Here is a 15,216-nt window from a genome sequence, read left to right as displayed (position 1 = left end):
AAAACTGCATTTACTTTAAATGTATTATTACATTATATCATTGAGCATTGCTGGTGTAAACAAAAAAGCATCAAATCACTATTAAACTATATTTAAATCCAGCTAAATCAATAAAAGAGACAGCAGCTTTTGAATTGTGGTGGGAGACTCTGAATTTACATTTGGATCACGATCATGCATCATGAAACATTGAAGAGCAAAATGTTTCTAAATCCCTTTGACATTTTCATATTTATGATGATTTGAACGTTTTTATGCTACAAACTGATTTATTACTCAAAAGAAAGTTTTTTTTCTCAAGACTTTTAGTGTAATAGCCGCCACTTTATTCGCTAAAATCACCCTGAAGACAAAAGATTTATTTACAAATAAATGAAACAGAATGATTTGGAAGACTATAGTTGGGACTTTGAAGCTGAAAAGCCCATATTTGGTTATGATAATTGGCTGTGTGTATTAGTTGAGATAAAACTATATTTTCCATGAATCATCTTCCAAAGTCAGACTCCGTGGTTTCTAAAGTAACAAACAACGTAATCTGCTCCAAATCATTTAAAGGTAACTGGTGGATTATGAGAACAGAAGTACATTTTCAACAACACCGATCGAGGACAATAGATCAGTTTGAGCACAACAGAAAATGATGGTGGAGTCTGACAGCAGGGGGGGGGGGGGGGGGGGGGGGCTTCTCCGGAAGTAGTGCACTGTTGAGTGGTTTACTGAGGCTGCTGTAAAACACAACAACTTAAAAAACTAATAAAACTTTCTGGATTCACAAATTCAACCTTGCATTAATCCACAAATATCTGTCTGTCAAGCAGATGTGGTAAGATTGCAAAAGGCAGAAGGTCTAAAATACAGGGAGCTTACATTTAACACATCAATCACACTTCCTGTCTGACTGCCTTCACTTTAAACTGTGGATGTCCATTTCTACTGTTGTCCAATAATGTTGTAATAGTGGTGAATGCAGTTTTAGTTATATCTTGTCAATAGCTGTAAACACTGAGAAAAGATATTACCGGTATGATGAGATGCAACAAATATGAAAACATCAATAAAATAGAATGCTGCAGTACAGACAAATGCGAAGTAACAGAACATTTAGATCCAACATCCAGCTGACATTGTGTCAGAGAGAGAGAGAGAGGGAGAGGGAGAGGGAGGGAAAGAGAGAGAGAGAGAGAGAGACTTTCAGCTTTCAACACAGATGATGTTCACAGAACTGATGTTCTGATTATTAAGGCATGTTTAAATAAAGTGTTTATTTGTTACTGTGTTGTTACTTTATTGGTTTAATTCTCTTCTTTGGAAAATGGAAACGTTTTAATTCCAGTTTTTACTAAGTTTCGGATTCCGTATAATATTTTAAATATCAGTGATTTGGCTGTTATTAGTGCTCTGAAGCTATTGCTTTATAGTGGCACCAGAAAGGCACGCTTCAGTCCTGCATACGAGACTTTTTGGAGTGAGGTGCATTAATCTGTTTGGCTGTTAGGGGGAGCAATGACACAGAACAACAGAGGAGACACCTATGTGTGGGACATGCAGAAGGTCTCTAAAGAGACTCCATTTAAACAAGGTGGAATAATAATTACATCAACACGAGCCTCATCGTTCCCGAACAGTGAATGTAGGCAAAATGCTTCTAAAACCATTTCAATTATCTTTCTAAAATGATTGCATCTGTCCCATCTAGTCCGGCTTCTAAGTGCTCGCGAGCAAGACGACGAACCTGCTTTGCTGTTGTTAGACGAGTTTGACAGTTTGGAGGTCAGTGCCAATGCCCCGGTTCTAGTATTTAATATTTTAATTTGATAGAAAAATTGGGAATATTTTACCCTGGTTGTTTTAATTGGTTCTGCCAATTATGTGAATCGATATGTAATACAATAATGTGGATAATAATAATGCAATGATACACTTATGATATAGCATTTCATTATAGGTAAGGCCAAATAGCAATGCTGACAACATAAGTAAAGAGTTGAGCGTTATAGCTGAGGGGTTGTTTGGACGGGGGATTAACAGGCCCGTTCAGCAGCTCTCGCACACACGTTTCATATCATAAGGGTTAGTTTAAATAGTTTGAACAAGTAGATTTTCACTTTAAATTTCGGTTTTAAAAGTATATTCTTTCACACTAAATTAAAACATAACCTAGAGAACAGGTTGTGTGAAAACTTCAATTCTGTACGTACATTAAAACAGACTGCAACTTTAATAGGATTGTTTTCGATTGAGTATCAATGAATGAATAAGACCATGAATTGGATGATGTTAAAAAAAATGTAACGGGCATTTTAGTGACGAAATTTAAAATTGCATTCAACAAAAAAGGCGCAAGTGTGTACGTGCATGCAAGAAAAGAACCTGAACCTGCAAATTGAATGAAAACTGATTGATTCGATAGATACTTTTTCATTCTCAATTTCGAACAAATGATATTACCAAGAAAGAATAATTCGTTAACAATTAGCTGTGTAACAAACGTATATCATAACGATTATAATAAGTGATTGTCATGGCCTTTGGGCTGTGCCATGACTTAGAAAAAGCTTCATCTATTATATTTTGTCAAATCTGTGCTAAGCTAACCCTTTTCCCATATCCCTAAACATATTTGTATAGAATCCTGATAAGATATATTTTATTGAAGAAATAAAGTGTTTTACCTTATTTGTCAAAGTTGAAAAATGACACATTTTGTAAGGTAAGTAGGCATAAATTAGCATTTTTCTCACACACACACACGCGCGCGCTTCTATGGGCAGGCGCTGTGCTGACTAAGCTTTGCCACTAGATGGCGACATAAACTCTTAATGACTGAAGCCCAAAGAGGCTCTTCTTGCCGGCCTGTTGCTCTCTGCACGCTCATCAGGCTTTATTAAGCCTATATCCTTGATCAATCAAGCCTTCATGTCCAAAAATATGAATGAAAATGACAAGATCACGCTGCATCTCTCAAACATTTATTGTCAAAAAAACTTTGGCTATTGCAGTCAAAAAAGGGGGAGTAGATAGTTGCAGTCAGATAGTATTTACATGTTTAAATATGCTTACATTTTCAGTACTCTTTTTGACTGACAGACGGAAATTGCAAAGGCCAGTCTGTTGACAGTAGATTTTTTTTCTGAGCAAAACCCTGTGTTTAGAGAAAACAAGACAGTGACATGGACAAAGTGTGCATGGGGAGAACCTATTGAAATGCTCAGGCTAGTTTAACGTTTTATAACGTTTGAATCAGATACTGCTGATTAACATAGAGGCTTATTCTAAATGGAAAGGCATGGGATGTAACTCACGAATGAGTTTGTTTAAATAAATGAATTATGAAGTGTTGTAGGCCACTATTGCCTCTCTAAGAACAGAGTATATGTATATGTATATATATATTATTATTATTATTATTTTCCTCTTGAATTAATGCTGAAAATGCAATTTTCTAAATATATTTTTGGTTAATGGTTTAATTGTGCCTGGTTTCATTGTGAAGATGGTAGACTGAATGTTTAGCCCTATTTGTTTACCACTGCATCACTGTCTAAATAGTTATTGTGAAACATTCCAGTCTTCATTTCTGGATTGGATTAAGCGGAATAAAAGCACAGGATTGCTCGGGGTGTCTCGTGCCTTTAAGGCCGACTGCCTTATCGTATGGTGGATATTTTTAAGGAGATCATGCATCCATCGCAGAATCGCCTTGGTCACCCATTTCCGATCTTCTGTCAACAGGCCGCATCGACTGGTTCCAATTAAAATGTGAGGAAGGAGAAGTGGAGGTCAAAACAGAGCCGCTCTGGCGAAAAAGAAACCGTTCATAATGTAATAAATTATAGCGCAGCTTTTTCGATGAAGGTCCGTCAACACCTGTTTCAGTATCTCCAGAGCTAACTGGAGCTCTTGAACTTGGTGACGACTTTCTTCTCCTTTACGCGCCTGTTCTGAAACCAGATTGTCACTTGTCTCTCTGTCAGATTTGTCTGCGCGGATATCCTCCTCCTTTTGTCCTTGGTGATGAATTTATTTGCGGAGTACTCCCTTTCCAGTTCTTTGAGCTGCACCTTGGTGTATGGTACACGCTTCTTTCTCCCACGGCGGACAGAGCTGTCTCCACCAGATATATTGTCTGTGGACAAAAAAAATGAAGAGTCACATTTTATTCTGCTCGTCTGCATCAGAGAGAAAACGAAAATATGTTTTACATCTTCTATATTATATCTTATTCTTTCGAGCGCATTATTGAATATAAACAGACAATTAAAAGCTTTTTACATTTGACATTGTATGCAAATATTTGTGAAAGTTTATGTGTAATATTTGTGTGTATATATGTGTTAATAACATGTTTTAAAAAAATACCTTGTAACGAGGATTTCCACAGAGGATTTGACTGCGGCTGCTCCTTGGTGCAGTAAACTTGACCACTCCAACCATTGGTGATGGCCCATGGCTGGTAGGGCTCCATGGGCAACAGAGACTCATGTCTTGGCTCAGATGGTGCACTCAGCGCAGGTACGACAGGGACGTCCAAGTAGCTGGGCTGGTAAGGACCAGAGGAATAGCCCTGATAAAACGCAAATTCCTTTGCCCTGGTTGAGAACTCCTCGCCAGAGACCGATGAGTCCATGTATTTATCGCCATAGCCAGAGGGCTGCGCGCAAGCCTTCACGCTGCCGTGTGACATCCTACACGGGTAATAACCGCTGCCAAAATATCCATAAGGCAAAGATGCATTGGGTGAGCTCTGAGTGGCAGAACAGGGGCTGCACTGTTTGCCAGGCTCCCCCATGCCAGAGACTGGCACCTCACTCGCAGCGTAGGTGGTGCTCGGAGCCAGCGAGGTTGGATGCGCTAACAAATTCCTGCACTGGTTTGCAGCAAAATTGCCTCCAGTAAATCCTTCCATGTTCTTGCTTCTGTCCTCCAAGCCGTTGTCGTAAAGAAACATCACCGGGTCAATCCAGTGCGAGTGGAGGAGTAATGAAGCGGTCATAGCATGCCCTACATCGAGACGACTAACTCTTTTTCAAAATCCCCTCGACTGAACAGAGACAGGGACACGGGCAGAGTAACGATACCAACACGCCTGAGTCCATAAAGATCGCAAGGTTATTGGCCAGGGCCAAACACGTGATATGCAAAGGAGATGCTACACATCGAGACATCAGATAGTGCAGATCAAGCTGTATACTTGTTAAGATGTACATAGCCATGTGTTATGCAAATAAGCCCTACGGGTGTATTTTTCTTAACATCGATATATTCGGATTTCAAACTGAGTGAAACTTTGATGCAGAAGTAATCTTGTCTGTCACGAAGTGCCATCACCAAAACGCTTATTTGATGGATTGGCTACTACAAAACGTAACAAAACTACATGATAGATGTATATTTTTATGTCGAAATCGATGCGTAATTACGCGTGCCATTTCGTTTGCACAAGCTCTTACTCTAAGAGTAAAGCAGGAATTAATTCAGATATGTTGATTTAAAATAGTTACTTTTATGTCTAAAGATTGAAGCTTTTTAGGCACTGTCATTCAATATGCAGTCTTTTACTAAGCGTAACATCATGTCCTTAAATTATCTGGCTTTTAAGGATTAGGCAAGTATTTGTTTTAAAGAAAATAAACACAGATCGATGTGTTATGGATACATTTAAAACGCATACTATAGCAACATTAATAAATGTGGATCATTCTCACATTTGGCACTGCAACGTGGAAATGTAGACACCAGTTTAATGTCCGCTAAAATACCAAAAGCATGCCACTTTTGGCTGCACTCTTCCACATGAGGGTTGGACGCGGCTGGAGGCCAAGGTCAAGTTGAAAGTTGTAGTCTGGCCAAATAGGCACTCCATGCCAGGAAACACCAAGAAAAAACACCGAAGAGGAGGTTTCATCAACAGACTTGTTCATTTTTTTAAAAGAGAAGTTTCATAAACGTCTTCTATTCTTTCAATATTCCTATCAGACTTTGGCGATGACAAAAAAAATCTATTGGCATTAAATGGTTAAAATAAAAGCTCCAAATGATTTATTTTATCCTTCTAGTGTAAAAAATGTGACTTGTAAGAAGATAAACTGCTCTTCGCCGTGCCCATGCTTCTACATGCGTAAAATAGCTCTATATCTGGGCTCCTGTTTTCCTACACAGGAAGCTAAAACACTCTTGTATTGGGCCACATATACAAACAACTCCTTCTCGAGTTTGTAGTGCAAGAACAAACTGTGAAAGATCTTGCCTATAAATGGCACTGAAACATTCAGCTGAAAAAAAAGGTTATGATTAGTGTCAAACAAAATACTATTTTACCTTCCAGAGTTCATTTTTGTATTACTTTTCTAATGTGAGACCACAGACGCAGAGAAATGTAAACCCACAGTTGAGTACCTTTTTATTTTTAATAGAGTTTTCCCACCTTTTGAGGCTGTAAATCTTTATGGGCCAAGTTCATAGCTTGTAGGCAAGAGGTCTACATTTCAGGCAAAAAGCATAATGTTTTATGTTCGTGAATAGTTTCATGTCTGAGTTTAGTTTGTGTTGCATTGTTATGATACCCGACCGATGATAGACTAATCGGCTTTCTAATTTAATGCATATTTAGCTACAACATTGCTGATACTTTCTTCAATTTCGCAGGAAATCGATTTAGAGAAAGTGAGTGTTGGCTGGACAGGAATCATCTCAGCCTAAATTCAGCCACGTTGTTCTCGCATTAGAGGGCGGCTGTCTGCCTCAAACAACAGGCTGTCTCAACATACAGCAGCTGGCGGAACGGGTATGAGCCAGTTATAGGAAAACGATGATCCATGTCAAGATTGCAAATATGTCATGAGTATGAAGCATTTCATTTGTTCGTTTAATTCTCATTTCAATATGTACGCACACTCTCTCTCTCTCTCTCTCACACACACACACACACACACACACACACACACACACACACACACTCACACACACACACACACACACACACGAGGATATTATTCGCAAACATGCAAATTACGATACGTAATAAAGATAAATCGTGTTAGTTTACATCATAAGCTAAAAGGTATTATTAGTAACGGTGAAGGACGCTGTTAAAGAATATAAAGTATTGGGTCCTCAAATATAACTGATTTAGGTCAAAGTCTAAACGTTGACGCCAAGTTACAACTGATAAAACTACAATTTGTATATAAAGTCTGAAATATACAAATGTAAAAAATAAAACATTTTGACCCATTGTAATCAAATGAACAAAAAAGTATTTAAGTACAACGGATACAAGTCACTTGATTGTTGATTCTATTATTTTTAACGATGTTGACTTGCACGAGGAGTCTGACTATTGTTTTTTTTTAATAATATAACACTGTAGCTTTGCACTGGACAGGGAGGCCACTATTAGACTACAGAGATTTGACAATATACCTAGTTATTGCTTCGAATGCAACAGTTAAAATAATACAAAACAAACTCCGGCTTGTTGAAGAGGCTGGAATTTGAATTACAAATACAAATACATTTCAGAAAAATAATCAGTGTTGGGATGCAACGTCTGCACTTTTTTTTAACTAACCTGCACTCAATGCATGAAACGAAATATCTAGGTGTTCATATGCAAAAATACAGAAATAAATCAGCATCATCACGGAGTTTAAGGACAAAAACAAATAGAGTGAACGCAAAGCCATCCAAACGTGTTGAAGAAGCTATTGAGCACGAGGGATGACGTGCGAGCAGCAGCAGATGATGTCAGGCTGTGTGTCACAGTCTGCTGGAGGCCTGAGACCAAAGTGCTGCTCTGTTTGCAGTACCTATCAAGTAGATGGCAACACAGCTCTTAGCCTACAGTGCTTAATGGACTTTTTATGGGTTTGTCTTGTGATCGCATGACCTATGGCACCGTGGCCCCTCAGTGGCTCTTGGCAAACTAGATCAGAAACATGCCGCCCTCCTGGTCTGGCCGAGGTGGGGATAGAAAAGAGGTCGACGTGCCAAGATTCTCGAAGCTGCATGAAGCATCAGTCGGTCACAACTTTGTTTCATAGTCAAACGTTTTTTAATGTTTTTTTTAGGCAATATGCAATAAAACATATTCAAATCTTAATTAGAGGGGAATTTGTGTTGGAAAATGTTATTGACGCTAAAAATAAAAAATGGATGAAACTACATGCACACGCGTTTTGGCCACGTTCATCTGTCCGGCGCTTTGTATGCCGCCGCATCCGCTCGGGACTACTGAATCAATGGGACACGCGATGCAAATATGACATTTGGGGGCTATGTAAGACTGGCACTGAGAGACACGTGGGAGCACTTTGCAGTGCGTGTCCACATTTAAGTCATTTAGAATTTACATTTTCATCTTGATATTTAGTAATCTTCATTCTCGGTGTCTGAGGTTTGGCTGCACTTGGAGGAGTGCATACATTCAGTTATTTAAGCGGTGTCCACGCTAACCTCTTCTCCTTGAATCAGTGACAGTTATTGAAACAAAAAAAAGTTTGTTACTTAAATCAGCAGCAAACCCTGAATAAAGGTGGTGCTTCCAGTTGTTTGATAGAAATCTGTTCATATTTTATATATTTAAGTTCAAGTTAACATCCAGATCCAGAACAGAAGAATGGGTGAAATCTTAAGGTGGTAAATTCATTGTTCACAAAGTTTAAGAGATCCCAATTTGTCTTTATTTCACAACAGGATACGATATTAAAACTCCAAAGTAACATTTTCAATGTCAAGAGAAGTAGCCCCGTAAACAGAAAAAAAAAGCCAACATAAAGAAATGATTACAAACAATAGACAATAGATAAATATGTGAAAACTAAACCCTGTTTGCTCTGATAAACTGAGCTAACTTCTTGAGAGAAGATCTGCAGAGCTGCCATTGTTTGACAGTCTACTCATCTTTTGGATCCACTGTATATCTCACAGTTCACTTGCTTCTAAAACTGAAAGGAGTGCTGCATTTTAAGTCGGCTAGATCACACAGGAAACATGATTTCCAATAGGAGAGAAGTGCTCAGATGATTGGTCACGCTGTGTTGGAGCTTTCTTGGTTTCATGTCTTTTACAACTTTGAAAAAGAAAGTCCTCAGGGCGAAATGCACCCTAACTACGCTATGTTAGGGCCAAGCTGTGGACGGGGTGGAAGCTGAAATTACTGGCCCTCCTCCTCACGCAGGAACTGGAACACGGAGGAGAAATCTTTATTGGCATAACCTCGTGCGCACATCATACGGTAGATCTGATGGGCTAAGGAGCCGAGAGGAACAGGAGTCTTTGTGTTGGTTGCTGTGTTCTGTGCGAGGCCTAGATCCTGAAAAAGAAAAGCAAACATATGCTAGAAAAAAACAATGAAGCTGATAATTAAATTCTAAACTAAAACCACCAGTCCACACCACAGAGAATTTCTGTTGTAATAATATGGGCTTGATTGCCTTTTAAGAGCAATGTGAACTACTGCAGAGTCACTGCATCATTTTAATTGGCGCGATCTAAAAAATATATCCCCCCCCCCCCCCCACACTGTCACTTAAATCCCGGTCACATGCAATGCATATAACACAGAAATTAGTTCTTGGCTGACTTTTTCTAACTGATGCATACATAGAGAGCTGCAGGAATGATTCCTAAAACCCCCAAATCACTTAAAATGTTTAACTTCCGGTTCCCTCACTGCGAGGTCAATGATTTTTAATGAATGATTTTTAATGAATGGTTTTCTGAGTTAGCTTTCAACACAAGCTTGAGAGATATATAATATATCAAATATCATCATCCAAGGACTAGTGCGCCTTCACAGCCTCGTTGTGAAAACTCATGCGACCGTGATGCAGTTAGTTAATTCTGCCGATTGCATTCCCGATTCAAAAACCACTGGAGTGGTGTTCATTTGTGAAGATTGTCTCGCTTAACAAAACATGTAAGTACAATAGAACTAATTTTCCACAATAACCCAAAATCCAATGGAAAACTCCCATTAACTTTCTGTCAAGGGAACCAGTCCGATGCTAATTTCCGAGGTTGGCCTAAAAATATACGTCATCCCTGCAGCACTCCATACAGTATATGGTTGAGAACAATACACTTAAATTAATTTATACATATGTGCATCTTTTTTGCTACAACAATGTTGGGGCTAATAGGAACAAATTATATCTCCCCCCTAATAAGAGGGAAATAAACCGATACAGCCATAGAATGCGCTATATTTTCTCATATTTGTGATGACATGGTCAACGTGTACAAACCTAAAGATGAAATGATTTTGGAAACACTAATGCTCAAACATAGTTGCAGCCTCAGGGAAGGAAGAGGTCACTAAACTGACCTTCGCCATCAGCTGGGTGCCGAAGCCTCCCTGGTAGTTATTCCCGGACGGGACTCCCTCCATGACTCCAGGCACAGGGTTGTAGGTGTCACTGGACCAGCACCGGCCTGAACTCATGTTCAGGATCTTGGCCAACAGTTTGGGATCAAGACCAAGTCTGTGAGTGAAGATAAAATTCCACGTTACTTACGCAAAGTGTCGTGAGGCTGCGTCTATCGTTATGATACACCGATATTTGTAACCATGAGATTTGTTCACCTGACTCCCAAGTTCATGGTCTCTGAAGTCCCGATCATTCCAATGGCTAGAAGCATGTTGTTGCAGATTTTAGCAGCCTGTAACATGACGGCAGTATATTAGAATTCAATAACCACGTTAATTACTAGTATTTTATGACTCCATTTTTGTATTTAATTTAAACAATTCCCCAACAAGTACACACACACTAACTACTATATTTGCATATGAAATTTTAAAAAACAACACTTTTTTTAATATACATCATGGAAAAAGGGGCCTACCTGTCCAGTTCCAACCTGACCGCAGTACACCACATTAGCTCCCATGCAGGTGAGCAGTTCTTTGGCTGCAGTAAATTCCGCCTCTGCACCTCCAACCATAAAAGTCAGTTTACCCGAACTGGCTGCACCCACACCTAGAAAAATGATAATACACAATGAACCACAATGTGCCAGCATGCAGAGGTGGTGGAGATATATATACACATATATATATATATATATATATATATATATATATATATTATCTCAGTACCCTTCATTCTCCTGATTGGCAAAGCTTTCTTTGGAACATCAAGATGTAGTACAACCAGAATAGTTTGAGTGAGATGGTGAAGACACTGAAACACACGTTTAAATGTCTTTGTTGCATGTCGTTCCCATCTCTCTCCACACATTTCTAGTCAGCTCTGCATCTATTGACTCTCTAATAAAAGGAATAAAATGCAAAAGAAAAGGTGTCCGAGGATAGTGCAACATAAATATGGACACGCTTCGTTTAGAAGTTTGGAACTACAAGGACTAACTCACTGTAAATGTAGGGAACCAGTTAATCTAAACTGAAATACAATGTGCCTCGCATAAAAACTAACGAACAAGAAAACTATTGCATGTAAAAGGTTAACTTATGTTCTCTCCAGGCAAGTCTGTCCAAAGCTTTGTGACACTGTTGGAAAAAGTTTGGTCAGCCCTTAAGTATTTAAAAGCAGCCGTTTCTGAAGCCATTTGCACATTTGATGGTGCATTCAGGCTCACATGGGGTTAAAAACTCAGTAATATACAATAACCAGGTGCAGGCCACATGTGTGCCAAGAAATTAACCAACATAGTCTTCTAATTAATCAGAAACGTTACAGGAAGACAATGGAGAGAAGCCAAGGTGGGTGTTGCATTACGTTCCCCCTCACTAGTCCTCGTGAGCCGTCTGCCAGCAGCATTTTGTTCTGACTTGACTCTGCTGGAGTCAGCAGCGAGTTACAACTGTCGAGCTGAGAAATTACTAAAGCTCGGGTAATGGGTTCTAACAGTTTCTACAGAAAAGCCGTCATTTAAAAAGTATTACCAACTGAGATAAGGCGTCAATGTGACAGAGATTTCTGCCATTCAGTAGAAATATTACAAAGTACTGATTGATCAAGAACTTTGTTGTAACATAACTAACTTCTCACAGACATGCAGGATTGAGATGAGAAACCTCAAATGTGAAGGTTGAAGTAATTACCTACATATATAGGCAATTAAAAAACAACTTCATATTATACAAGTTTTGATGGGTAATTGAAGTCTGTAAATCTACATCTACTTCTAGTATAAACTCCTTCTCAATATTGATATATTTCTCCTCTTTACCAGCAGTTAACCAGTCCCCATTCTGCCACTTCAGACCTCTATAGTCTAGGCTTTGGTACGTAAGCATTCCAGTCTGTGGAAAATGAAAGATGGCCCTTATCTCATCTGGTTCTTACATTTTTTTCACACATCACACACACATGCTGACTCAATTACATCCCCATGTGTGCTTTTATGTCTAAACGTTAACCACACTGGATTAAACAGTCCCTATCATGCCACTGTGCTTCTGTCTGACCACTGAAGATGTTCAAAAAGTTTCATTAACGTGATTGACATGATATATCAAAGTATGACACACGCTTCAGTTTGCACTAGTTAAACTGCCGGCACCACACACACACACGTTCAAGGCAGAGAGCTGGACAACTTTAATCCATGTGCACTACCACAGGAAGGAAGCATATAAATCATTACTAATCTTTAGGGCCAGGCTATAAAATGGAGCAAAATCAATTCAAAGAAAGTGGCCGTCTTGACGTTGACGAGGCCAAGTTCAAACAAACTGTTTCTGTGTGGACCCCCAAGAAAGTGTGAGAGTGCACACGTAACAGCATGGACCATTTGTGCAGGCAGAAGCTGCTCCTCCCCCTCCTCTTCAGGGCTCACACTAATGTTTTTTCACTTGAACTTTCGGGCAAGTGGGTCAGAAATCTACTCGCACAAAGTCAATTCTTATTTGCCCCGATACAAATTGTTTTATTTATTAGTGGCTCTTTTCATGCCGCGGGTAAATCCTTCTGGTTGAGTCCGGTAGATTGTTGAACCTTTCCAATAATATAGAGCTAAAATGACTAGTTGATTGATCAAGCAACAGAAAATAAATCTGCAGTTATTCTGATATTTGAGCAGGAAAGGTAAAATCCACTATCAGACTTCCATGATAGCAAACTAAATATCTTTGGGTTTTGGACCTTTGCTATGACAAAACATAATGTCACCGTGGGCGCTGGGAGCTTACGATGAGATTTAATCGAAAATCAAACACGTCTCTGAAATATTCTAAACCAAAATCAAACATTATTACCTTTGTAAAGAGGTATTTATTGTATGTATTAGGCTACATCAGCGAGGTGAAGGCCACATGATAACCTGACAGCCAGGCGTATGCATTTCAAGATATTGTAATAGATAAGATAACACCTATATCTCAAACGAAAGTGTCAAATCTACCTCCTGATACAGGTGCATCCATGAAAACTGCCCCCATCTTCTCAGCAGCAGCAGCCATCTCTTTTGAAACAGCTGGGTCGATGGTGCTGGAGTCAATGAGCAGGGAGCCTTTCTTCACCTTCCTGTTGAGAGACGTACACGATTAAGACTCCGACTTAAAACCTACGAGGTTATTCTGCACATATCGAAAGAGAAACCAATGTTAAGCCTACTTCAGAATGCCATTGGGTCCAGTGTACACATCGATGACATTGGGACTAGAGGGGAGCATGGTGATTATGCGATCAGCCTTATCTGCAACCTCAGCAGGATTATCCACAATCTGAGAAAACACACAAAAAAAAGGTAAGAAGAGAACAAACGGGTGAAAACTGTATGAATATGAAAAGGGCTTGTGTACATTTTACGCTCCCACCTGAGCGCCCAGCTCCTGCAGTTCCTTGCAGGACTCCGGGAACACGTCGGTAGCGATGACCGGGTATCCGTGCTTCAGCAGGTTCTTTGCCATTGGGTTTCCCATGTTGCCCAGACCAACGAACCCCACCTGTGTCTTAGAGGCCATAGACCTAGTGGAGACTGAAACACAACAGCCAAATGCAGCAATGATAGGACACGGCATCCTTAATACACAAGAATCAAGATTAGTCAAGATGTCTCCTGTCCCCCAACACTGGGTATGTAATATCTTGGATTGTTTTAAATATTCTGGAAATAATAATCTACAATCCAAGTAATGAAACCTTTGTTCAGGTGTTCGTGTTTAAATTTAATTTAGGTAGTTTATGTAATTCCAATGTGATTGCCCTTCAGGGCCAAAGTCATCCAATCTAATGGTGTCAAGCATTTTCAATATTTACTTTGCTGTTAGCTGATAACAAAACAGTCTTGTAAAAGACAAGCAAGCTTATTTCATTTAAATAAATAACGTAATACTGGAGCTCATCTTCACACTAGTAACAAACAAATAGATACCCTGTGAGGTTGTTGTACTACCATTAGGTCCTCCAAATACTAGCCTTGTTGTGTAAACTGAAAGTGAGTGCGCACAAGAAACATTAATGACTTTCTCTTCTTTTTATGTACAAAATATGATTCTTGTGTTGACGCTCCGAAGATCGTCGGTTTAAATGCCTACAGAGAGTCACCTTCATCTTTCTACAATGAATTTACATGACAAAGTACACAGTGACTGACATTACATAATGTGCCTAAAATAAAGACACAGGTCACAGTAGGACAATTGCAACCCATCAGCGTTTAGAAAGGTTGCGGAGGAGAGCTCGGGCTGTTAGCACGTAGCTCTGTCACGCAAACACAACGTAACTTTGACAGAAAAGCTCATTCAACAGTAACAAGTGAACTGAAGCCACTGAAGCAGCAGCTACACCCAGTCTAGCGAACATGTCCTCAAACTTATCTTACAACGAGCATTTCACGGAGAAGTATCGTCTCCGTGACACAAAGAGCCTTCGTGTAACAGCCACATCTTCTACAGTAAAGTAAGAAATACACAACGATAACACGGTCCAAGTTCGTTCTCCTTACCGAATGCAAAGTCAACATGCTTGCAACACTTTCCACCTAGGTACCGAGACCCTCTCAACACAGCGGCCATGCTTATTTCCTCTTGACCTTACGTGTGACGTCAGAGCACGCACGTCAACGGCTTTTCCTGCGTCCAATCAAAGAGCAGACATGGGCAGAACGGCCTCCGAAGTCGTCGCAGATCCAGCCACTGAGGTGCAGGGGCGGGCCTGTTTCCGCATCGACAGATTCATTTGTTGCATTGTTTTGTGCATATTTATGACTTTACAATTATCAACTATGTATATATGGCTGCTGCAA

At 39.6% G+C, this 15,216-nt stretch overlaps 2 protein-coding genes across 2 annotated transcripts; both read right to left on the bottom strand.

Moving 5' to 3' along the window:
- Positions 1-3,890: 3,890 nt before the first annotated feature.
- Positions 3,891-4,996, bottom strand: hoxa13b (homeobox A13b; the record flags this gene model as incomplete). The annotated part of the gene is made up of 2 exons (XM_079164365.1): positions 3,891-4,129; positions 4,363-4,996. The coding sequence occupies 2 exons, from the start codon at positions 4,994-4,996 to the stop codon at positions 3,891-3,893; spliced, it is 873 nt and encodes a 290-aa protein (XP_079020491.1).
- Positions 4,997-8,092: 3,096 nt separating this feature from the next.
- On the bottom strand, positions 8,093-14,998 carry hibadhb (3-hydroxyisobutyrate dehydrogenase b). The gene is made up of 8 exons (XM_079164108.1): positions 14,917-14,998; positions 13,787-13,947; positions 13,584-13,693; positions 13,372-13,493; positions 10,852-10,985; positions 10,589-10,665; positions 10,331-10,487; positions 8,093-9,316 (listed from the first exon to the last, which is right to left on the bottom strand). Exons 1-8 carry the CDS (start codon positions 14,984-14,986, stop codon positions 9,158-9,160), a joined length of 990 nt encoding a protein of 329 aa, XP_079020234.1. The 5' UTR covers positions 14,987-14,998; the 3' UTR covers positions 8,093-9,157.
- Positions 14,999-15,216: the final 218 nt, after the last annotated feature.

This window comes from Pholis gunnellus (assembly GCF_910591455.1).
Source record: "Pholis gunnellus genome assembly, chromosome: 8".
Taxonomy (NCBI): domain Eukaryota; kingdom Metazoa; phylum Chordata; class Actinopteri; order Perciformes; family Pholidae; genus Pholis; species Pholis gunnellus.
The sequence above is the reverse complement of the archived record's forward strand: the minus strand, read 5'-3'. Positions and strand labels throughout refer to the sequence as shown.

What these genes read in the sequence shown, in the direction of transcription:
- hibadhb (XM_079164108.1), bottom strand. Translation starts at nt 14,986, where the DNA reads ATGGCCGCTGTGTTGAGAGGGTCTCGGTACCTAGGTGGAAAGTGTTGC. An exon ending in GCATGTTGACTTTGCATTCG is followed by an intron (nt 13,948 to 14,916) that starts GTAAGGAGAACG and finishes GTTGTGTTTCAG; the next exon opens with TCTCCACTAGGTCTATGGCC. An exon ending in GTCAGGTTGGAACTGGACAG is followed by an intron (nt 10,666 to 10,851) that starts GTAGGCCCCTTT and finishes GTCATGTTACAG; the next exon opens with GCTGCTAAAATCTGCAACAA.